The sequence below is a fragment of the Siphateles boraxobius genome, unplaced genomic scaffold (genome assembly GCF_051911475.1).
Source record: "Siphateles boraxobius isolate OS27281-9 unplaced genomic scaffold, OSU_SipBor_1 7, whole genome shotgun sequence".
In the NCBI taxonomy this organism is placed as follows: Eukaryota; Metazoa; Chordata; class Actinopteri; order Cypriniformes; family Leuciscidae; genus Siphateles; species Siphateles boraxobius.
Window position 1 is genome coordinate 30,344,448 of NW_027509197.1, and position 24,885 is coordinate 30,369,332.

The 24,885-nt window shown below is 40.2% G+C and overlaps 2 protein-coding genes across 23 annotated transcripts in view; one reads left to right on the plus strand and one right to left on the minus strand.

Annotated features, from left to right (window-relative positions):
- Positions 1 to 18,339, plus strand: part of map2 (microtubule-associated protein 2) — a 135,780-nt gene extending 117,441 nt beyond the window's left edge. For all 22 annotated transcript variants that reach the window (XM_077216076.1, XM_077216080.1, XM_077216082.1 and 19 more), the window contains 3 exons: positions 15,406 to 15,487; positions 16,292 to 16,404; positions 16,505 to 18,339. In XM_077216076.1, coding sequence (XP_077072191.1) covers positions 15,406 to 15,487; positions 16,292 to 16,404; positions 16,505 to 16,720 — 411 coding nt within the window. In that variant the 3' untranslated portion in view covers positions 16,721 to 18,339. The remainder of the gene's footprint in view (positions 1 to 15,405; positions 15,488 to 16,291; positions 16,405 to 16,504) is intronic.
- A 1,081-nt stretch (positions 18,340 to 19,420) lies between these two features.
- myl1 (myosin, light chain 1, alkali; skeletal, fast) lies at positions 19,421 to 24,885 on the minus strand. The gene is made up of 6 exons (XM_077216100.1): positions 24,622 to 24,885; positions 23,114 to 23,141; positions 21,593 to 21,736; positions 21,202 to 21,375; positions 20,058 to 20,135; positions 19,421 to 19,915 (listed from the first exon to the last, which is right to left on the minus strand). The coding sequence occupies exons 1-6, from the start codon at positions 24,739 to 24,741 to the stop codon at positions 19,887 to 19,889; spliced, it is 573 nt and encodes a 190-aa protein (XP_077072215.1). The 5' UTR covers positions 24,742 to 24,885; the 3' UTR covers positions 19,421 to 19,886.

Here is a 24,885-nt window from a genome sequence, read left to right on the forward strand (position 1 = left end):
ATCATGGAGTAGTTGCTGTCAACATTTTTATTTTAATTTTTGAAGTCTTTAAGATTATTTCATTTTTTTGTTTATTTACATTTCTCTAATGTTCACCACGGCTGCATTTATTTGATCAAAAATGTTTTATTTTTGTTGAAAACAGTTGAGCTGCTTAATATTTTTGTGGACACTGAGATAAATTTTTTTATTCAGGATTCTTTAATGAATATAAAGTTTAAAAGAACAGCTTTTATCTGAAATAGAAATCTTTTGGAATATAAGTGTTTTTACTTTGATCAATTTGCATCCTGGCTGAATCAAAATTAGTAATTAGATTGGTAAAATTTGATGTCAAACTTTGATGTTGGCTTTACAAAGCCAGGTCTGAAAGTTTAAAATTACTTTGAAAAGCTTTAAGTTTAAAGGTTTTACTCAGAAAAACGTCTCAGGTTACGACTGTAACCTATGTTCCCTGAGAACAGGGAACGAGACAATACGTCAACGACGCTATGGGGAACGCCTCAGGCGTGACAGGTGTCTGAAATCACTATCAAATCACGTCAATCATATTGACCGGCGACAGCCCGTGAATCATTAGCGTGAATGATTAACGTGCGACCTGGAAGTATGAAGGGGCGCCTTGCAAACATGACAAATCACCTTATCGTCTGAAGGGACTGTACGGTAGGCAAGCCCCGCAGCATGGCAGGGAGACGTATTGTCTCGTTCCCTGTTCTCAGGGAACATAGGTTACAGTCGTAACCTGAGACGTTCCCTTTCGAAGGGAACTCAACAATACGTCAACGACGCTATGGGGAACGATATACCAACGCCGCCATGCTAAGGGGAGTGCATGCCAAGTGGCAGTGACAACTGTCAGAACCAGCAACTTCAAATGAAACGCTAGAACCACTCACCCTCAGGTCACACTGGGCTGTCAGTGACAGCATTCCCTACGGTCATAGCCCAAGCTACAGCCTCACAGAAAAACCTTCATAAACATGGTTAAATGAAAGGTCTACCTGGGCCGGCTCAGGGCCTGGAACCTCAGCTTCCAATTAGAAGGGGTCCCTTCTAGGGAATGTGGCTAGGGAACCCAAGGGAACCCCAGCCAGTCACTATTCAGGGGAACGTACTCTGCCCCGAAATGCCACCAGGACGGCCTGACCTGGCGCCAGTACATAGACACTTAGTCTGGCCAAATCCTGTCTGTCTGAAGACAGAGCCTCTGGACAAATGCCTTAAGTAAGGCATCCAACCCGAGGGACTGCGAAGCTGGCAGTGAACCACTCGGCCCGGATCTCAGAGACGGGATATCCCGGAGAGTATGACTCAGCATAGTGCTTTCCGACCCTTGCTAGCGATGGGAGTTTCTCTACTCGATCCACGGATCAACCCAGTGTCTGTGTTTCAAAACACTGAGGAGGCCTGTGAAGGCCTAAGGGCTGATCTAACTGGGAGGCCTCACGAGAGGCCTACGACCGTCTGACCAGACTCAGGCAGCCGCATGCTCATAGAGACCCTCGTGAGGGGAGCACAAGGTCTGCCTGGTAGGCAAACCAGGCTGTAGGCAGAAAAAGGTTCCGGGAGGGAACCTTTAGCAGAGAATGAACACTTTAGCGAGCCAGGGCGCAAGCTCGCCTTCAGCAGCTGCCTATTAGCTTCCAATTAGCCCCCAGATACCAACCAAAAAACGCCAGGCCCCACAACCACCAAAGCCTACGGGCCCAGCTCGCCCTCCCCCTCCTCCTGTGAGAGCTCTTCGGCCTCTGCCACAGCGCCAGGGCCCACACCCTCCTCCGGCGGCTCGAGGTGAACCAAAAACAACTGATACCAGCTCTCAGTGATATGTGTCGGGTCCCCGCTATGATAACAATAACTTTCTCAAATGTTTACAGAACAAGCGGGAACCCAGTGTGCCTGTATCTTTTTCTATTGCTGTTCGATTACATGATAGAAAGTCTAAGGCCTTCAAAAGCCGTACAGCAAACCCATCTAATCTGGTGCCTATTACACGACATACCAAGATTGCTGTGGGGACAAAAAGTAAGACTGTTAAGTTAGCACTTTTAAACATCCGCTCACTTAAAAATAAATCACTTTTAGTCAACGACTTAATAACCACATACAACCTGGATTCTATGTTGCTAAATGAAACTTGGCTAGAAGAAAGTTGCAGTGCAACAGTCCTCAATGAAACAGCCCCTCCTAACTTTACTTTTATGAGTGTCTGCAGAGCTGTCAGAAGAGGCGGAGGTTTAGCTGCTCTTTATAAAGATGTCTATCAATGTAAGCAAATATCATTTGGGAATTACCCGTCTTTCGAATATCTGGGTATTGTGTTAAAAGGTGCTCCACGCATTTTACTTATCATTGTTTACAGGCCTCCAAAATACTCTCCAGCTTTTGCTGAGAACTTAACAGAACTGTTATCAACAATTTCCTCAGAGTTTGACTGCTTTGCCATTGCTGGAGATTTTAACATCCACATAGATAATGCAGAAAACAATATGGCAAAAGAAATCAAAACTGTTTTAAAAACTTTTGATCTGACTCAGCATGTACATGGAGCAACACATAATCGTGGACACACTCTAGATTTACTTATCAGTAAGGGTCTAAACATTTCATCAATTGTTATTAAGGATGTAGCACTGTCTGATCATTTTTGTATTTTCTTTGATATATTGATCTCTCCTGCCATTGAAGCTAGATCTGTGTCTGTCAAGAAGAGATGCTTAAATGAGAACACTAGTGTACTATTTATGAAGGCTATATCTTTAACACCAAGCATATCTGCTGACTCTGTTGATTTTCTCCTTGATTCTTTTAAGTCAAAAGTTAAGAGTGTAATTGATGATATTGCTCCTGTGAAAGTCAGGAAGAAGAGTGGCAGACAAAAAGCACCTTGGAGAAACTCAACAGCAGTGCAAAATATGAAAAGACAATGCAGAAAAGCAGAGCGCATGTGGCGGAAGACAAAACTTGTAGTCCATTATAACATCTACAAAGACAGCATCCATGCTTTCAATAAGGAACTAAGCAAAGCTAGACAGACTTTTTTCTCGAATATTATAAACAGCAATATAAACACGCGCACTCTTTTTGCTACTGTAGAGAGACTGACAAACCCCCCAAGCCAGATTCCCAGTGAAATGCTCTCAGTGAGAAAGTGCAGTGAGTTTGCTTCTTTCTTCTCTGAGAAAATCAATAATATCAGAAAGGTGATCAGCTCATCCTTGAGTTGCGCTGGTGTCAGGCAGATCAGACAACAGCACGAGAAAGTAGCCACTATGTCTGATTTCGAATAAATTGATGGCAAAATTTTGGAAGAAACCGTACTGCAACTAAAAACATCAACCTGCGCCCTTGATGCACTTCCCACATCTTTTTTCAAAAATGTGTTACACAGCTTAGAAGCAGATCTCCTAGAACTGGTAAATGCCTCACTTCTCTCTGGGAGTTTTCCGACCTCCCTGAAACTGCTGTTGTCAAGCCCCTCCTGAAAAAGAGCAATCTGGATAAGACCATATTAAACAACTATAGACCGATCTCAAATCTCCCTTTCATAGGCAAGATCATTGAAAAAGTTGTCTTCAATCAGCTGAACAAATTCTTAAGCTCGAATGGATACTTTGACCATTTTCAATCTGGTTTCTGACCGCACCACAGTACAGAGACCGCGCTCATAAAGATAATAAATGATATTCGCTTAAATACTGATACAGGCAAATTATCAGTGCTGGTACTACTCGACCTCAGTGCTGCATTTGACACTGTCGATCACAAAATACTTCTTGACAGGCTGGAAAACTGGGTCGGGCTTTCTGGGATAGTCCTAAAATGGTTCAGGTCATACTTAGGAGGCAGAGGTTATTATGTGAGTATAGGAGACCATAAGTCTGAGTGGACATCCATGACATGCGGAGTCCCTCAAGGCTCAATTCTTGCGCCACTCCTATTCAACCTGTACATACTCCCAATGAGCCAAATAATGAGAAAGAACCAAATCGCTTACCATAGCTATGCAGACGACACACAGCTCTACTTATCCCTATCGCCTAACGATTACAGCCCCATTGACTCCCTTTGCCAATGCATTGATGAAGTAAACAATTGGATGTACCAAAACTTTCTTCAGTTAAACAAAGACAAAACTGAAGTCATTGCGTTTGGAAACAAAGATGAAGTTCTCAAGGTGAACGCATACCTTCAGTCTAGGGGTCAAACAACTAAAAATCAAGTCAGGAATCTGGGTGTGTCTCTGGAGTCAGACCTTAGTTTCAGTAGTCATGTCAAAGCAATAACTAAATCAGCATATTATCACCTGAAAAATATTGCAAGAATTAGATGCTTTGTTTCCAGTCAAGACTTAGAAAAACTTGTGCATGCTTTCATCACCAGTAGGGTGGATTATTGTAATGGACTTCTCACTGGCCTTCCCAAAAAGACCATAAGACAGTTGCAGCTCATACAGAACGCTGCTGCTAGGATTCTGAGCAGAACCAGAAAATATGAACACATCACACCAGTCCTCAGGTCTTTACACTGGCTGCCAGTTACATTTAGGATTGATTTTAAAGTATTATTGCTGGTATATAAATCATTCAATGGCCTAGGACCTCAATACATTGCAGATATGCTCAGTGAATATAAACCCAACAGATCACTCAGATCATTAGGATCACATCGGCTAGAAATACCAAGGGTTCACTCTAAGCACGGCGAGTCTGCTTTTAGCTACTATGCCCGCCGCAGCTGGAACCAGCTTCCAGAAGAGATCAGATGTGCTCCTACAGTAGTCACATTCAAATCCAGACTCAAAACACATCTGTTTAACTGTGCATTTACTGAATGAGCACTGTGCCACTGTTCGTCCGACTGTTTGCACTGTATTTTATTTTATGTTTTAATTATTCTGATTTCTGTATTTTATCTTTTATTCTAAACTGTTTTAATTATTCTGATTTCTTTTGATTATTTTAATTTCTTCTATGTAAAGCACTTTGAATTACCATTGTGTATGAAATGTGCTATATAAATAAACTTGCCCTGCCTTGCCTTGCCTTGCCTTGCCTATTAAGGCTAGCTGAAACTGATAGCAAGAGACCACTAGCTTCATAAACCCAGCACCACTAGGGAGCGTTACAGGGAGGCCCGGAGAGGCCTACTACCTGATCCCTTAGGGAGGCACGTGAGGCCTTCTACCTGATAACCACAGTACGTGGGAACTCACCTTCAGGGAGGCCCGGTGAGGCCTGCTACCTTACAACCACGGTATGTGGGAGCTCACCTTCAGGGAGGCCTGGTGAGGCCTACCACCTGGTCACCCGCCTACAGCATCCTGGTGCCTAATCACATTGCCCATGGCAGTGTACTCCGCAAGAAAGCTAGTACCCTTAAAACAAGGGGAGTACAACATACGCCACTCTGCCTCAACGGAGGCCCCAGTTAGTCAGGGGCCTACCATCTATGCATGGGCGTCAGCTCAGGGCAATGCTCTGGCTTCAGGGGAGCGTACTTCGACCAAAGAAGAAGTGAAGCTTACTTCATACTCGACCCGAGCCATAGTGGTGCGAGGTGGGATAAAACAGAACTGGGAGTGAAGTGCTCAGACCTACCCTGTATCACAGGGGAATACTCACACCTCACCCTGAGGTTATCAGGGTGCGGGCCTGCCAGCGGCTCTAGGGGTGACAGAAATGTATCTGTGCCCAACCTAGGGGAGTGGGGCTTGAATGAAAGCCAACCACCTACAACCTAGCGCTCGAGCAGTAGCTCAGCGAGGTGAGTGAAGCCTAAACTGGCGGCCTAAATCCATAGGCCAGTTCTGCATGGCAGGGTCGGGCAGGAAACCCAGTCTTCTTCGTGAAGCGAAAGACGGCCTAACCCTGCTCAATAAAGACATATATACCACGGAGGCCTGTTTGAGGCCTACCATGTCCTTACAAACCATCCTCAGCACCACGCTGCATTACTCTAGTCACCCCAGAATGCAGAGAAGGGGGCGGGCCTTGGCCTAACGACTCCCACGGGAGGAGGCTGTTTATACAGGGATGCTAGAAACCAACATTCACACAGTGAAGGGTCAGAGGAAGAAATGCTAAAATTTTTAGCAGAGCGCCTCTAATATCCCTGGCACAGCCTAGGCCAGCTACAGAGGCGGCCCTGGTGAGGGCCAGCCTGCAAGCATAGATCTATCTGAGGGCTCGGAGGAGCCACAGCCTTACTAAAGAATATAGTCTGTATTATTCCATACAAAGGGCTGCAGAATCGCTCAGCCTAATGGAAACCCAAACAGAGCTCAAGGGGCGACATACTCAGGAAGAAGTCAAAACGGACCTGTGGGCCGGACATAAGATCTATCTGAAGCTCTAGCGCCAGTCAACACTCTAAGTAAAACAATTTAAAGAGAGAGACCAACCACTCTACCCTGAGGTGGCTAGCAGCCCGAAGGCTAACACAGTTACCGTTCTGGCCACCCAACGGGGAACTTCAGGGCCCTGATAATCCAATAAAGTTCTCTTACCTTATTACCTTGACATGACCCCATGACTCTATACAGGGAACGAGGTCTGTAAAGAGAGATATGTTATTTTTTAATCACAAAAAGTACTCTTTGAAAAGACCAGCAGCTCACCTGCGGCGTGCAAAGTGAAGACTCGCCAGATAGTTCTTTACAAACCTGGGATCCGCCACTTTACATGCCTGAAAGGGGCGTTTCCACTAACCAAGCCTAGGTGGGCCATCAGAACATAGTTCTTATCATAGGCCCATCCCCAGGCCTGATGTTACGAACGCCTGGGGGTCAGAAGAGAGAGGGCAGATTTCGTGACCCTCCGGGGAGGTTATCCATTACCAACGCTGTGTGCGTTTGTGCTGGACAACCTCCCTCAAATCTCTTCTGTTGCGGGAGTCACGCCTTCTCTGCGACCTGCTCCTCAAGGGAGGGGGCGCACGAGAGGCGACACTGGCTCGCTGACCCTGCCTACGGTCCTCAGACCGTGAAGGGCCAGGCTCTCCCGCTTGCCGGGGTACGGACGCGGATCTCAGCGGTATACAAGTTTTAAACGCTGCTGAGCGCGCCTTCGCCTCCCTGAACTTCCCCACCACCGCTTCTACGGAGGTGCCGAAGAGTTCGAAAGGCGAAACCGGCGAATCGAGGAGAAAGGCTTTTTCTTTCTCCCCGATGTCGGCTAGACTTAACCACAGATGCCTCTCCGTGGCCACCATCGCCGCCATCGACCGTCCGATCGCGGCAGCGGTTTGCTTGGTGGCCCGGAGAGCCAGATCTGTGGTGCGGCGCAGCTCAGCCACCGCCTCAGGGGACATCCCTGCCCCCTGGTCGAGATCCCCCAGCAGGTCGGCCTGGTACGCCTGTAAGACTGCCATGGTGTGCAGTGCAGCACCGGCCTGACCTGCTGCCGTGTATGCTCTGCCATTCAAACGAGCCGTTGTTTTTAGCGGTTTGGATGGCAGGGTTGGAGCTTTCAATGTCGCTGCCCGCCCAGACACAAGATAGTTCGCGAACGTCTCGTCAATGGGCGGCATTGACACGTACCCATGCTCTCCGATCCCCTCGACATCAGCGAAACTGGCCCGCTGATGTCGGTGAATACGGGCAGAGTATGGGCTCTTCCATGCCCTCTCGATCTCCGTGTGAAGATCAGGAAGGAATGGAAGGCTCACCTGAGCTGGTGGTGTATGGCCGGGGAGAAACCGATCATCGAGCCTACCGCAAGCGATCCGTCCTGTAGCGCGCTGCCAAGGCAGCTGCAGCCTATTGACAGCGCGCTCCATCACATCCACCAGCTCTGCATACACGGGGCAGGGTGGCTGAGGAGGTTCAGGATCTACCTGATCATACACCTCCTCAGCCATCTCCTGCGCGTCCTGAAGAGCATCAACTGCAGGTACAGTAGGTGAGTAATCTTCCCCATCGACCTGCAGTTCGCCCTCGTCAGCCGTCGAATCATCTGAGAGGTTAACAACCCTCTCGAGGCGATCGACGAGCTCCATCTGGGAGCCCCATGATTTAAGTCGCCGCTCGGCCTCGGCACGAGCGGGACCCGCGCCGTGGGGTCCAGACGCTGAACCCCCTTCACTCGAGAAGAGGGCCAGACGAGAGCGGAGCGTTTTAAGAGAAAAACGCTCGCAGTTAGCACAGAGGGCTCCCTCGAGAACCTCCCGTGCGTGCTCTTCACCCAAGCAAAAAACGCACAGCTCGTGTGTGTCGGCCGGTGTCAGAAACCTCGGACACGGGTCGGCACACTTACGAAAACAATCTGCCTTAGCTGTGCGTTTCATCCTTCTCTTACCTTCGTATACTTTGAATAGCGTTTCAAACAAACAGTCCCTGAAGACGATGAGATGGTTTGTCATGTTTGCAAGGCGCCCCTTTATACTTCCAGGTCGCACGTTAATCATTCACGCTAATGATTCACGGGCTGTCGCCGGTCAATATGATTGACGTGATTTGATAGTGATTTCAGACGCCTGTCACGCCTGAGGCGTTCCCCATAGCGTCGTTGACGTATTGTTGAGTTCCCTTCGAAAGGGAAGTCAAATTTTAACAGTATTTGTAGTACTAGTTTTAGCATATTAGTAGGATAATTAGCACATTGCTAGCATGAATTAACATGTTGCTATCATTATTAGCATTTTGTTAACATGAAATAGGCCTACGATTGCGTCCCAAATGACGCACTATCAGGGGTGTGAAGTAACAAATTACAAATACTCACGTTACTGTAATTAAGTAGTTTTTTTCAGAAATTGTACTTTTTTGAGAAGTTTAAAAGTTGTGTAATTTCACTTTTACTTGAGTACATTTTAAGTGATGTATCGGTACTTTTTCTCCGCTATTTTCTCTTCTGTTTGTGGTCGTTACTCGTTACATATGCTTGTTTTAGCCTAATTTCATTTTATTTTTATCCATCAACGTGATTAGATTGAGTAGCCTAATCGGTCTCGTGACTGTCATCAAATCAAATTAAGCATAGAAAACTTTAACCGCCTATTCCTGCTGTTACTCGTGACTGCTGTGGAAGTGCATTCTTCACGCATCAATTCAATCCAGATATCAGCGTCTTCCTCTAATATGCTAAGGTACATTTCACATTTCTGCTTAATATGATATTTATATAGGCTGGCCTGTCTACATGGCCTAACATTTGGTCTGAGGTTGGGGGTATTACGTGACGAGTTCATAATGCGTTGAATTCCCGCTCCCATTTACTTCACAATCACATTATAGAGAGACGCGCGTCACGATCTGTGCACTGCCGCGTTTCGCGCTCGCCATGCCGCCAGAGTCAGAATCAGTGCACTCTATGAACCATGGCGTTAACTTGAACAGCATTTCTGTCAGTCTGTGACTAACGTTACAGCTCGTTAATAAACAATGTTTTTTGATTGATCCATTATACAATCCGTCTTCATTTGGCAAGTGCACTTGCGCAAAAACATTTTTCATGTTGAACTTTTGTTTTTTTGTGTGTGGATGCTGCTGATAAAACAGCTTCGCCGAGACTACAAAGAGACATGCGTGTGTGTGTGTGTGTGTTTGTTTGTTTCTTTTGTAAAAGTTTCCTGTATATAACTTCCCTATTTAATGCACAATTTTCCTTACAAATTATATTATCAGCAGCATTACAATGTGAGTAAATGTAGCCGTGTAAAATGTAAGGGATGATGCCACCCTTCAGAACAATGTGTATTTACGTTTAAATTCTAACATATTTAATAGCATGGAATTAAAGTGTGTAATTAGTGTTAGCTTACTATCTTAGCCTTTTTCAGTGCATTAGGTGATGTAATCTGATAATATTAGTGATTCTCATTTATCAAAACACTAACATTGGTACCGTTTTGGAGAGAAATTGGGTATTTTTTAATCTCTCTATTTAACCCATCTCATGGTGTGTGATGCTGAACTATCATATGAGTTTCTAAAGGTTTTTGAATTCTTTGCACAGGTATGAATATTGATATTTTATGTGCAACAATAGCATGCTCAGGCCCAGTTTCTTTTCGCCTAATTTGAAATGCTTTTCCCCCCCAAATAATATGATTTAAATGGTGATGCGTGTACTGATTTGATGCATTTTAAAAAGATGGATGATATATACTCTTCAATCCTTCTGACAAAGAACAAAATATAATGTGAATTACAGTATGTGCAATTTTTTTTAATTTATAAATTGTAGTGCACAGTGTTTATTATAAGGGGTAGAATCCGCAGCTCAGTACCCACTACTCACTACTCATGAGTACTTTTAAATAAGCTACTTTTTTACTCTTACTCAAGTAGTTTTTTGGACAAGTACTTTTTACTCTACTCACACTACATTTTTTGGAATGTAATGGTACTTTTGCTTGAGTATGTTTTTTCAGTACTCTTTCCACCACTGCGCACTATACACTATCCACTCACTATCATTATGTACTTATGCACGTACTCATCCGTGTAGTGTATACATTTTATATGGTTATTTAGTTATTCACTGTCGCAGTCAGAAAGCCCCTCACCCTCCGCTACGTAATTAAAGCTGTGACAGTCAAGTGCATAAAGTGCCCAACATCCCACAATTTGTTTTTTCCATTAATTAACTATCTTCCGGGTATTTAAAGTGTACTTTTTCTATGTGGAATTTCAGTGTGAACACACTTCTCGCACTATTTATACTAAAAAAACATCAAAGAATAGTGCACAAGTACACAAATTCGGACTCATATGTTGCTAGCATTATTGAACAAATTGCAAATGCTGTTAGCATTATTTAACATGTTGCTAGCATATTTTAGCATTTTGATAACATGATTAGGATTTTGATAACGTGTCTAACATATATTAGTGTGTTGTTAGCATGATTAGCATGTTATTAGCATGTTTAACATGTTTTTAACATGTTGCTACCATAATTAGAATTTTGCTAGCATGACTAGCGTGTTGTTAACATGTTTCTGACATGATTTAACATGTTGTTAGCATTGATGTAACATGCTGCTAGTGTTTTAGCATGTTGTTAGCATGATTAATCTGTTTTCTAATATGTTTCTAACATGATTAAGCATTTCGCTAGCATGTTTTGACATGTTGCTAACATGATTTAACATCTTGTAACCAAGTTTTAGCATGTTGTTAGCATGTTGTTTACAACATTGTTCTCATGTTTGCTAGCATGTTTTAACACATCACTAGCATGTTTTAACATGCTTTAACATGCATGATTAACATGTTTTATGATGAATCAACACATTAACTTTGAAGAAAAATTTTCAAATAGCTGTATTTTGAAGTTAGCATGAATTAACATGTTCCTAGCATGTATGTGCATGTTGCTAGTCTGATTGGGATATTAATAAAATGAGCATGTTGCTAGCATGATTTAACACATTGTTAACATGTTTTAGCATGTTGCTAGAATGAATAGCAGATTGCTAGCATGTTTTAACATTTTGTCAAGTCACCTTTATTTGACCCTTTATACAATACAGATTGTTTTAAAGCAGATTTACATTGATAGCAGGAAAATTATACATTTCGTCTGTTGTTCAGATTAGTGTTGATTCAGTTCCATTGGAAAGATTATCAATTTTCCATTACATACATAGTTCATTCAATTAAAAAAATAAATAAAACAATGTCATCGTCCAGCTAAGTTCAGTTCTTTTACAACAGAGTCAGTACAGTCAGGTCAAAAATATTGTTGAATATTAAGTTGTCCTTGGATAGTCATTAAGCTTTGCTAGCGATAAACAGCTTAAAGAGCAACATGCAGGTTGAATTTATTTCTGAATTAATACTTTAAAATGTCTGCAGAGGTATTTTTAAAACACATATGTAGAAATTACTAATGAAATCTCATTTGATATTGAGATTTTGATGAAAATGTACTAGGCTCTGGAATACGCCTTTCCCGCTATAGCAACGCGTCATATGACGTAGGCCGAGGTAAATAAAAAAGCTCGCGGTCAGCTAAGCTTTCTCATTGTTGGGTGTTGGTGTAGTTAGAGCAGTATTGAGAGACAGAAAGTTTTAGATCGAGTTTTAGAGAAGCCATAATGGTAAATTATTGTGTTTGTGCTAGTTGCACGAATTCCAGCCTGTCAGGACATCGTGTCCATCATTTTCCTTCTAGGAAAAACAAGGCTTTTCGGTCTTGGTTGGGTTTTGTGCTGGTGAAGAGAGCAGACTTCACTGCCACGTCTGTTACCACACACTCGGTCGTTTGTGGCGCACATTTTACTCCAGAGAATTATCGACCTGGAGATTTGATGGAGTCTCGGATGGGATTTCGGAGTAAGGACCACGTGAGGCTGATTACTGATGCTGTTCCCTCGGTGCACTCGATGGAATCAAGTCCACCGTCAAAGTTTACACCGCCGACGCCATAGACTCACAATGTCCGCACAAGCACCTAGCCAACAAAAAGCCATCAGGGAGACTGTAGCCTCTCTTCCTAATCTGCCCCTCTCCTGCAGGCAAAACCGCGTACTGGAGTTTTATACAGATATGACTGTAATGGCGCTTTTCCACTGCATGGTACGGTACGGATCGCTTTAAATGGTATCACTAACTGCAGTTGAAAAGCAAACCGAGCTAAAGCTGAGTCGTACCACGCAGTGGAAAAGCGAAGCGAGCAGAACCGTACTGAGCCGTACCATGCAGTGGAAAAGCGCCATTAGACTGTTGCTATTGTAGCTTAGGTATTGTCATTATTAATTTGTTGTTATGGCATGGTATTTAGTCAATGTAGATAGTGATAACCAGCTTGGATGGACTGCATAATCACTGTCAGCGTAGAATATGAGAAGACAAAACGCTGCTGGCTTAAATTAAGAAAATCTAAATGGATGTTTAATCAAGAACAAGGTCGAACGTATGTTGGCTAAAGCAGATTTATTGTAAAAACACCAAGGTACTAGCCATACAGTAGATGAACCAGCGTTAGCCACGGTGCTAACTTACATGAACTCACCAAGTCACTTGCCCTATTCGCCACTGGTTTTCTTGACACCACAACTCTACTTCTCTCCTCTGCCCATTGTTCCTCCCCCTGATCTCCCCCTGACTACTATCTCGCCTAGGAGGCTCATAATTATAGGCCTGTGGGCCATCATAAGCATGTTCGTCCACATCGGAGAACTCGGTTTCTTCTTTCGCATCTATTGTAATCTGAGCTTGAACTTGACCAGACTCCCTCGCCGATCGTAACTTCCGGTTAGTGCTTTACAGACGCGGAAGTTATTTTATCACAATTTATCTTAAAATATCGTTAATGGCTAAATATATATTACTCCAGTTAAGAAAATCTAGTTGTTCTATCATCAACATACACTATGCTATATAGGGGTGTCCAACCTGCATGTTGCTCTTTAAATACTCTATTGCTGTGTTTGAAATTGAATAGCTCCCTACTATATAGTATGCTAAAAACAGTTTGTCAAAACAGTAGCCTAGCCTATGTCCATAATATCACAGTCCGTCTATGGAGAGTCTTGGCACTTCCTATTAGCCCATTAGAATTCCACTGGAGGTTATCGCGGGCTAGTGCAGAATGAATGGGAGTCTATGGAGCTAGACGGCTAAATGTATCCCTTTCTCCTGCTTGTCGTTGAATCAACGTAGACTTTATTGTTGATTCCGCTAAGTTCAATATAGGTTATAGACCAAAAGTCGAATGAACGAGTACTTATGTCCTTTCGATTTCTTACAGGTTAGGTCATTGTTGGCCGTAACACGCTAGCATTATGTGACGTCATCACATTTTTGAACGGATTTTTAATACAGATAAGTGAACTTAAAAATGCAATTTTCAGCTGAGTGTATTATCTTAGCCCCCCCCCCTTTTTGAAGCAACTTTCAAATTACTTGACAAAAAATTACATCCTGAGAAAAGTGGATTTCTGGGGGTGAAACCCCATAGACTCCCTTTCATTCTGCGCCCCCGCATGGACAGAGACGTGTTACTGCAGCCAGTCCAGAAACCGGAAGTAACCAGACCATGCCAATTCTCCCCTTATTAGACATTCTCTGATAATATTCGAAAAACAGGATGACCTACTACTTCTGGCAAGATTATGAAGTGCGCATTTGATGGATACTATGAAAGTGAAGCGATACAACTGACGCTGGTGCGTCACGTGACAGTAACAACATGGCGGATGTAGACTATTTGAATTTCATTCATATTCATACTATATACCCATACCCATATTCATACTATATAGAGAATACTTTTTTAACGATTTGTCAAGCCAAAATAATAAAAAAATTAAAAATCGAACTGACCACAAACGATTGAATGCTAGTGTAAAAAGGGCATGTGAAGCACACACAATTGATTTGAGTAGTTTGCTGTTAACTTGTTGCTACACTAAATATGTGATAAATGATATAAATACCCAGCATACTGAAATATTTGGAGTATTTTTACTAATGATTTTACATAATAAAATGATTTATATTAATTATTGACATTTCTCTCACTTTGTCTGCCATCCAGGTTTTTTTTTTTTTACCAAGCTTGTAATACATTTATGCCATTGCTTTCACTGCTAAGGATAAATGCAATGCTGTCTCACAATTTGATCAAAAGAAATTATCTTAAAGGCAGCCTAATTATGCCGAAAAAAAGCTGCTTACATAGTCAGCTCACTAATTTTTGTTCTCTCTGTTCTTTTCTTTCTGATTGTGTATATTGCCGGCTAAAATGTCTTGACCAGTGTTTGCTAAATGTCAGAGCTGGTATGTGCTGAGTCTGTACTTCAATCAGATTTGCTTTTTCTGCCCCTTGCAGCAGCAGCGGTCAGTCATTGTGACTGACTATTACAATAAAGCTATAATGACATCACTGTGTAGAGCATGGTGCTAGCAACGCTAAGGTCATTTGATTCCCACAAAATATTACTTATGCTGTCTGTTTAGTTAAGGTTGGAATATTCCTTAACTTTCCTGAACATTACTTTAATGCGGTAATTGAGCACTACAATATAACAATCAGCTACATTTCTCTTATTTCTATAAGACAAAAGGTCAAACTCTCCTTTTCATGATTCAGTAGCTACACCAGAATCTACCCAACCCAATATTTACTCTGCCATGAATTTTTTAACATCTGTCAGTCTATCATCTGATTCAGTGACCTGATGGTGTATTTGTGATATTAATTTGCAGTTGTTGGATTTCTTAATGTTGTGACATCTTCAGCATATTGATCAGTTTTTGCAGATTTGCAGCTCAGCTACAGTAACATGCGTTTAGTTGTGGAGTTAGTTGAACTCATCGATTATTGTTATACAAAGTTTTTTTTGTTTACATTGCAGATTCATATGTGAAGAAGAACTGGAGTGACTCCTTGCCTTTATTATCCCATTTGTGTTTTATTTTTTGTACTCAACATCTGGTGTTGCTTACAGGTTCACATTCAATCTAAGAAGATTGATCTTAGTCATGTGACCTCCAAGTGTGGATCATTGGACAACATCCGCCACAGGCCAGGTGAGCATGCTAATGAATTGTGGAAATTTTAGCAACAGATTGGAAATTTTCAATGTCATGAATCATGATACTTTAAAGCATGCAACACATGAGGTAGGCTATTTGATGATATAACAGCACCATCTTGTGGTTATATTTTAATCTCCTCCTTTGCCAAACCCATTTAAAAGGATTCTGCCATTTCAAATTATTCTTATATACAAAAGGCCAATTTTTATGCTGTAAGAATCTTCCTAACTCTTTCCAATAATTAACAGTTAACAGTGATCACATCTGTATTTTAAAGAGTAGAGATTTTATAAACGCTCATATTTTGTATAAATTTAAGAGCATAGGCCTATACATTCAGTACTGTTGAAAAGTTTGGGGTCAATGTTTTTGTTTTATTTTATTAATACTTTTATTCAATGCATAAAATTGATCAAAATTGACATTAAATACGTTTATAATGTTACAAAAGATTTATATTCGAAATAAATGCAGTTCTTTTTTCAATTCATTAAAGAAACCACCAAACATATTAAGCAGTTTTCAACATTGACAATAATAAGAAATGTTTCTTGATCAGCAAATTAGAATGATTTCTGAAGGATCATATGACACTGCCTTCATAGCAATAAATTACATTTTAAAATATATTCATACGTTTTAATTGTAATAATGTTTAACAATATTATATTTTTTACTGTATTTTGATCAAATAAATTCAGCTTTGGCTAGCATAAGAGATTTTTTGTTCTGTGAAAAAGATTTCACCAGCAGAGAAAAGATGAATAAATTGCATTTAATTTTTATGACTCTCAGGAGGTGGTCATGTGCGTATTGAGAGTGTGAAGCTGGACTTCAGAGAAAAAGCCCATGCAAAGGTAGGCTCACTGGACAATGCCCACCATACGCCTGGAGGAGGCCACGTACAGGTGAGTGCACAAACACAACTGTTTTTACTTATCCGTCCCACATCATACATGAGGACAAGCAAAGTGACCATCATCGACTTCCTATTTCCTGCTTTCTAAGATTGAAAGCCATAAGCTGTTGTTCCGAGACGCAGCCAAAGCACGTGTGGATCACGGGGCAGAGATTGTGATCGAGGCGCTCGGGCTGTCAGGCGGCACTTCTCCTCACCGGCACAGCCACATGTCCTCGTCCGGGAGCATCAACATGCTGGAGTCTCCACAGCTGGCCACGCTGGCTGATGATGTGACCGCTGCCCTGGCCAAACAAGGCTTGTGAATCTGAAATGTCTCCCTTCAATCCAATTCCCTCCACTCAATCTACAGTAGTCCCCTTCATTGGTGTCACGGTTGACCCTTCCTCCCTCCGGTATTTAATGAAGACTACAAATTTCACTTCCCATCTGAAAAAAAATAAGCATTTTATCTGTTTTTTGTTTTGTTTTTGGTCAATTTTAATGAATAACAACTTGTTAGAGCTAGAGACCAGTGCTTTTTATTACCCATGTTACATGTGACTTTTTATGATTGTGTACAGACAGTGGCCTCAACTGCTGGTTTAGGGTCAGTGTCAGGTGCGTTGCGTAAAAGTCGGTCGAACAGAATTTTTTATACACGGGAATGGGGCGCGACGGTACCATTCTGCACGTGTTCTTTCACCCATTCAGTGCATGGACTCTAAAACATCTCAACTGCGAGTCACATACGATCAAACAAAATATACACTATAAGGGAATATATTTATAAGTATACCAGCTCTTTGTGTCGACATCTCATGCTCAATTGAAAAAAAAGAAACGGTTACTCTTTCGATAAGTTATTCCTGTAATTGCATTTAAAAAAAAAACTAGATAGTATGACGAGCATGTATTCTAGTACACAAAAGAGGCTATTTTCTATTTCAAGGGATTTTAGTAAGTTATTTGCTGAAACATCGAATAAAAACAACACATCATGTTTTGTAGATACTAGCAACAATGTTTAGTTTGTACATTGTTTCAGATGACCGTTACGAAACCGTTGCTTCCGTGGATCTTTGTCGGTACACAGTTTAAGCAGATTTGTGCTTTAACTTATGGTGTGGTCACATGAGCGATATTGAAGAAGTTACTTTCAGATTTTGTTCAGAAGTCACTGTCAGCACGGTGAATTCGCCGTGAACAACTACAACTTGAGCAAAATCTGCATTGGGAACTTTTTCGCCCTCATGCGAAACTCCCAAACACGCAGAATCCTGTTGAAATGACTGGATTTCACCTGCATATTTTGCCGAGCAACAGTAAATGTGACTGCACCTTTACACAAAACGCTTATATTACAGTTTTACATTACGCAAATACAATCGAGGGCTCCAGTTATACATGAATCATGTAAGATCTGCTCAATCTGCTGTCTTGAAGTGTCAACCACATACCGCCATCTTTCAGAGTCGAGATGGGAACGGACCCGCCTGAGCAAGATATGCGGCCCTCATTTTATTCTTAAACGTAGGGAGCAGCTCCTCGGGACGCTGTTGGTGATTTCCCTGTGTTCGTCTGCTGATTCCTGCTTGGATGCTTAGTTTTCTTTCTTAGGACGTGGAAAAAGAAACACAAAACAAAACTTTAAAAAGGATACTCACTGCGCTTGCATTTGTTTGAACACAGTACACCAGTATATTTTTTCTCGTCATTTGTGGTTCTCCCCTGCCCCTTTTCCTCTAGAACAGCTGTCATTCGTAGGCTTCTGTGTTTTCTCGGCCCCCCTGAGCCTTACCTGCCCTTTTCCTTGATTCCCTCAGCTGCTGTAAATGTATTTAAAAGGTCACATAGATGTATGCAGTTTTTCTCCTGTTGGTATGATACGGATTATAAATGCCCTTAACAGTTATGACAAAAAAAATACAGAAAATGAACAAAACATTGGTGTGATCTGTTTTTTTTTCTGACTTTGTGTTTGTGAAATGTGTTATGACTTATGACTGTGGTATTATTGCTTCCTTAAAGGTTTAAAAAAGCTACAAGCAACGAGAGGCTGTACATTATAGTGATTTTACAAATGGTAAGTGGAAATCTACTGGTTGAATTCTAGGGTCCAGGGCAAAATTCTACAATTTGAACTCAATGTTTGCAGATACTTTTTCTTAGTATGATTTATTTTATGGTGCATTACTATTTTAAAAACTCACCCAAATTATATAATTTTTTTAACAGTTAAAAATCTCTCCAATTCAGTTGTCTGAGGTCACGTTCACACTTGTTTTTATGGCTATGTAATAATATTATTTTACTTATTAAATCAATAAGGAAATATATTACTATAGTAATAGTACCATTGGACAGTTAAAAAAAAGAAAAATACAATAATTTTACGCAACAACAGTAAAATTACTGTACCAATATTTATATCGGTCTTAATTTCTTTGCTTTCATCAGTGTTAAATCAGAGCTTTTATTTTAGCGGAATCCCACAAGAAAACCAAAAGCGTCTCATTTGTTGACAACAGATTTATAAACGGTTGACGTTTCATTTTCAAAAGCAGGTCACAAGGTCAAAATGTGACATGTTTGCATCCCAGTTGTCTTTGAATGTTACCTGATATTGTACAATAACCTATGAATAAAAAAAGCCTAAGCTCTGTCTTTAATTGGGTATTTATTACCAGTTCTATTCTAAGGTTATCTTAATGTTAACATAAACTAAACATGATATTAAAATTGACTGCATATACTTTCTTGATATACTCATTGTGAACAACCTTCCCATTTTCCTGATCCAATCAATTCCATATGGATAAAATTCACAAAGTTTCTGTTTTTCTTGTTGAATATAATTTTTTACTTTTATCATTTACACTCTGAATTGGGTTGTGAATACTGTTTCATGTTGACACTAAATACCTGCTATAATCAGTCATATTTACCTACCTGTTCACTTACCTCTCACTTGCCTTTCTGTCTTGTGCGCTGAATATGAAAACATTAATCACAACAAAGGCTGATACTTTGTGAAAAGTTTATTATGAGAATTGACAGAGGCGAAAAATAAATTAAGACTCTGGGGAAAGGGGAAGGAGGTTTTGCAGGCAGTCCATTAATGACAGTATATTTAGCACCTTTAACTTTGCGATCCAGACAGTGAGTGGTCAAGGGGGTGGTTTATATTTTTGTGTAATCATGATGCCCCCCACACCCCCCACCACTCACAACTGTTCCGCTATACGGAGAGGCTTGTCCCGGCAAGAACATCACCAAGAATACTAGCTGGAAAAAATATGAATTGATTCCAAGAATGGACAAAAGAAATAGGAGTCAAGTGGAAAAAAAATAGGAAACACAAATTACAAAATAATTGTTTATGACTAACATCCCATGTCCCTTTTATCCGTTTCTGAGTTGGTTTTGGAAACATTGTGTGGATGTCCTGACATCATGGAATCTGGATAAATGCTTCAGTTTCTTCACTTCTTACACAGACATGATGTGTTTGACGAAAGCTGTTTAGAATGAAGAGATTGAAAAAATGTCCATGTGATGCTGGCTCAGAATTACAGGACAACAAACAACAATTATCTCTATAAAACTAATTTTTTTACTGTGATTAATGTGCAATGAGACAATGAAAGGAACTGAACTGACCCTCATAGTTCACACAGCCATTTTCATCCTCCTGGCCTTGCATGAGAGCATCGATCTCAGCTTCATTCATTTTCTCACCTGCAGGGAGTTTGATCATTACATTAAACAGGCTGAAAGACAGATGCTCGACAAATGCATTTAAACCACTGCACAAAATGTTCTTCATAGTGGAAAAAGGTTCTTTATATTATTAAAATATTCTTCACAATAAAAAAAGAAAATAACTGTTAATATTTTAAGAACTGTTCACTGAAAGGTTCTTACGGACCCAAAACGGATTCTTCTTCAAAACAAAACAAAAAAAACAAACAAAAAACCTTTGAAACCTTTATTTTTAAAAGTGTAGCATGAAACAACTAAGGTATGCTGAAAGATACTTGCTGAAACGTATCATATCTCCTGTAATCTGCAAATCAGTGTTTCACACGCAGAAAAATATATACATAACAACATGTCACAACGTTTGTCTTAGAAAAGTTGTTAAAGTTTATTAATATATTATTAATATATGCACTTTATTATAGATGCTTTATTTATTTTTTTATCTTATCCTGTTTTAATAATTTAATGTAGGCTATGTTCCAATAAATCATCTAATTCTGTCTAAAAATGTCTGAAAATTGTTGAAATTCTTTAAAGACAATTTTCTCTAAATGTTTTTATGACAGCCACCATTTCAATTATTATCTTGACAACAGGTTTGATTAGTAGAAATATTATAATACTATGACATATCAGGGGTTCTCAAATAAGGGACCTCAGCAAACCGCCAAGATGGCAGGATGACTTAAAATTATTTAATTAATTATATATGAAACTTAAGATGTAAACTGAACATATCCCCCCCCCCCCCCCTTAATGACTATTGTTGTAATTGAAGAACATTAATAGTAATTTCTTTTTTAAAATTTAATCTGAAATAGAGTTCATATCTTAGCTAATATAATGGGGTCAAAAGGGTTGAGACACACTAATATATAATTACAAAGCAGACTTTTACATTCAGTTCATTCAAAGTAACAACAACTCAAAATGATTGAGTAGGTCGTCACATTTGTTGTTTCAAAAGAGTCCACTTCTATTATTGATGTGAATATGGAATTGCAGTAGTGATCTCATCTACTTGTTCATGTTGGCCACTTACCCAGTGTTGAGAGGACGATACGCAGCTCAGCACCCATTACTGTTCCGTTGCCCTCCTTATCGAATACACGCAGACCCTCAACGTAGTCATCGTATGTTGCCTTGTTTGGGCTGTTGATCACGAACTGCAGCATGGGCAGGAAACCATCAAAGTCGACTCTCTTGTTTGACATGTCTGTGAACAGGGACATAAGTGAATAAAGGAGTCATAGAGGGCAGATAGTGAAACATAATGCACTGCAAGCACCTGTCATGACACCAACCTTCTGCCAATTACAGTTAAGCAAACAAGCATCTGAAATATTTCACGGTGAAAGCTCCTGACAGTGCTAATGTTGACTAGAAGTACTTTCAGTGTAGCTAATTAAAAGGAAGAAAAAAAATCAACGTACCATCAGCGGAGGGGTTGCCCAGGATCTTTGCAACCTCTTTGTTGGTTGGGTTCTGTCCCAGTGCACGCATGATATCTGCAATCTGGTTGAAGGCTACTTTGCTGTCACCAACTCTGTCGAAAAGTCCGAAGGCCTCCTTGTAATCTGGAATTTTGGAGAGATTATTTTAGTTAAAGTGTGTCATTTCTGCACACACTACTTGCAAACAGGTTTCCTGTACACATCCCTGTCTGCCATTGGTTAATCAAACAGATGGTCCCGCCCACAACTCACTTCCAGTAATTTAGCAGTATAAAAACAGTCTGTTATATGCTGCTTAATATTGCAAACTAGTATTAGTTATCATATTTTTTATTATTGTAGTCATACACGTGGGTTTTAGCGCAAATAGTTGCACTTTGCTGGGACATGAGAAACTTTTTTACACACTTTTAATGAGGCACTTTAAATGTCTAATTTGAAGATTAAACTTTATGTAACTTTAGCATATTCTTAAAAGACTTTTACTATTTTGCCCCCCAAAAAAGAAAAAAATTGCTTTTTAATTGATTTGATATAAGATTTCACTAAAAAAATTTTCGAAACTGTGGCATATTAAGACAAAGTTGTCTGCCATTTGTCAGGTTATAGTCTAAGAGACTATATACGCTATACAACAATTATATGCTTATAACAATTTTTTTTAACAAAATGAATAGGCATCTACAATGAGGATGGCCATCCAAATTATGCATTTTATTCAGATCTCTCAAACAAACAGGTGCTTGCAAAACACCAGGTTCCCTTTTTAACACTACCTTTAAATGTGTGGGTTTCTCATTTGTTTAAACAGATTTAACAGTTGAAATTGATTAAACAGATAACCAAAGATGAGCAGACTGAGTAATTATCAGTGCTCAGTATTTCTATGGGCATCATGGCTATCAGCTCCCTGGAATATGATCTGCTAAAAGATTAATAGCTTCATCTGATTTCCGCACAAAGCCAGCTGCCAGCAACTACGTGACAGGACCAGGGGGAGACATTCAAAGAGTCGACATGGAATGGATATGCTCTCCCAAGAATATAACTCCCTCCATATAAAGGCAGTACCATGTGAGAGCAGAATGCTGACTGAGGTGTAACTCACACCCAGGCTGCCGAAAGCGGCCCATCACGGAGAAATGGCCACATTCTTTGACATAAAATGATGCACTGAAAGAGGGTGCAAATTAACTGCATTGAATTGCTTGACCTTTATGGCACAATAGAAGTAAACCCCAAAACACTTTGGGAATTTGACTCAAGTTGCTAACTTCAAACCACTTAAAATGTTCTAAGCTTTTGAATTAATATTGCTGTTTTTATTAAATTCCTGCCAGATTATAATTAGTTGAATTGAAATAGGATATTTAATATCTAATTATCTTTCTGCAGGATTTTCCCTATTATATATATTTTTCATTATTTTAAGCACCACATTCCGTGTTAACTCATACATAGGTGTGAGCAATGCAACACCTTCTAAAAAAAAGACCTTACCTTCCATCTGGTCCGGGCTGAAATCAAGCTGCGGGAAAACAGAGGTACATATTACTCTATCCCATAAGTCATCTACAAATATAATATAAAATGCAGATCAGTAGGCTATGCACATTTACATATAAAACATTCATGACAGCTGTATTTGAATCTGTTTAACATAACATAGTGTAATTATGCTAAATGTATTGTTAAAGCTATTATAGTCTTACCCAACCTTAATGCAGACATTTTCTTTTATAAGTATATATAGGAATATGAGGAATTTAAAAATATTAAAAATATGAGGAAATTGGAGTTACATTTTATTATGTTCTATTCCAGAATATTTGCATACTTATATATTGACTGCCTGACAGTACAGATCTGTGTGCCCCTTCTGTCTGTCTTCTGTATGTAAATTACAAATCAAACCAGTTAGTTTAAATCAGTTTAAACACAGTAATAGACTTTAGTTTACATTACATTTGATCTGTTCTAATTTTATATCTTAATTTTTATTGTACAATATCATTATCATCATATTAATCAGTCAGAATATCAAAGGAAAATAAGATATATCAGGAATGGTAAATATCAGGGCAGTTGGAGTAATGGTCAAAGCAAAACACTTCGTAAAATAATAATCAGCAATGCAAATGTCCACTACATAAATCAGGGAGAATATGTGTATAGCCTGAAGATGTGGAATGATTTTTAAGACCTGAGAAAATCCATCACGTCACTAACACCGTTATGACAGGTGAGTCATTCACAAACAGCTGCTTTGATTGAAAACTGAAGAGTGAGAGCCCCAGATCTTGGCATGCTTAATTTAGTTGCTCAGCTGCTTACAGAACATTAAGGAGCTCCATGTTTGGCCATGTGAAACTTCTCCACATTTGGCTATCTGGGCCAATCAGAAAAGGGGTGTGACGTTTGATTGTAGTTATTCAGGAAAAAAACAGAACTTATCCGGAACTATCCGTGGTGCTGAATCCGCCAATAATATTTCCAGCGGTCATCAGGCAATAGAGCAACCTTAGGCAACTGCTAATGACTTAAGTCTAAAACATAAGCAGGTAATGTAAATTCAAATATAAGGATCAAACTTTCATGACAGTCTAGTTATGTAAAATACATAATGAAAGTGTAAATGTAACCTTAATGCAGGCCTTTTCAGAAATAAGCTAAATGACACTAGAGGCTATAAACGTCAGAATACAGATATTATGTATGTATTGCTTAATTAAAAGCAAATGCATGTAGCCTAATCCCTGGCATTTAATAATAACGGAATATTATGGAAAGTAGGCTATGTATTGACCAAATCAGCATTCATGACCTATAGGTAACTATTTTTTTTATTTTTTTATTTCTGATTTATAATTTAGTTTTAAAAAAAATGCTATAACAAACTGCATACTTCAATGTCAGCTATCACTTCAAATGTCAGTGTAAAGTCTGAGCAGTAGAGTTAACTTTTCACTGAGAATGTGTCTGTTAGATTTGACAGGAATGGTCGTTACCTTCACAGCGGTCAGATCCACTGCGGCGGGTGGGGGTGGGGCCTCAGGTGCGGGCGCGGGAGCAGGTGCAGCTGCGGCCTTGGGGGGCTCGGGCTTCTTAGCGTCCTTCTTAGGTGCCATTTCTTTTGTCTATTTGTCCGCCGGGAAGGAAGTTAACACAGGGAGTGGACCACAGCTTGGAGGATACTCGGCATTCTCTAGGTAAGCATAGATGTTTATATACCTGGTATAATGTACTTCAGAGTTGATGTCAGACTGATGCTC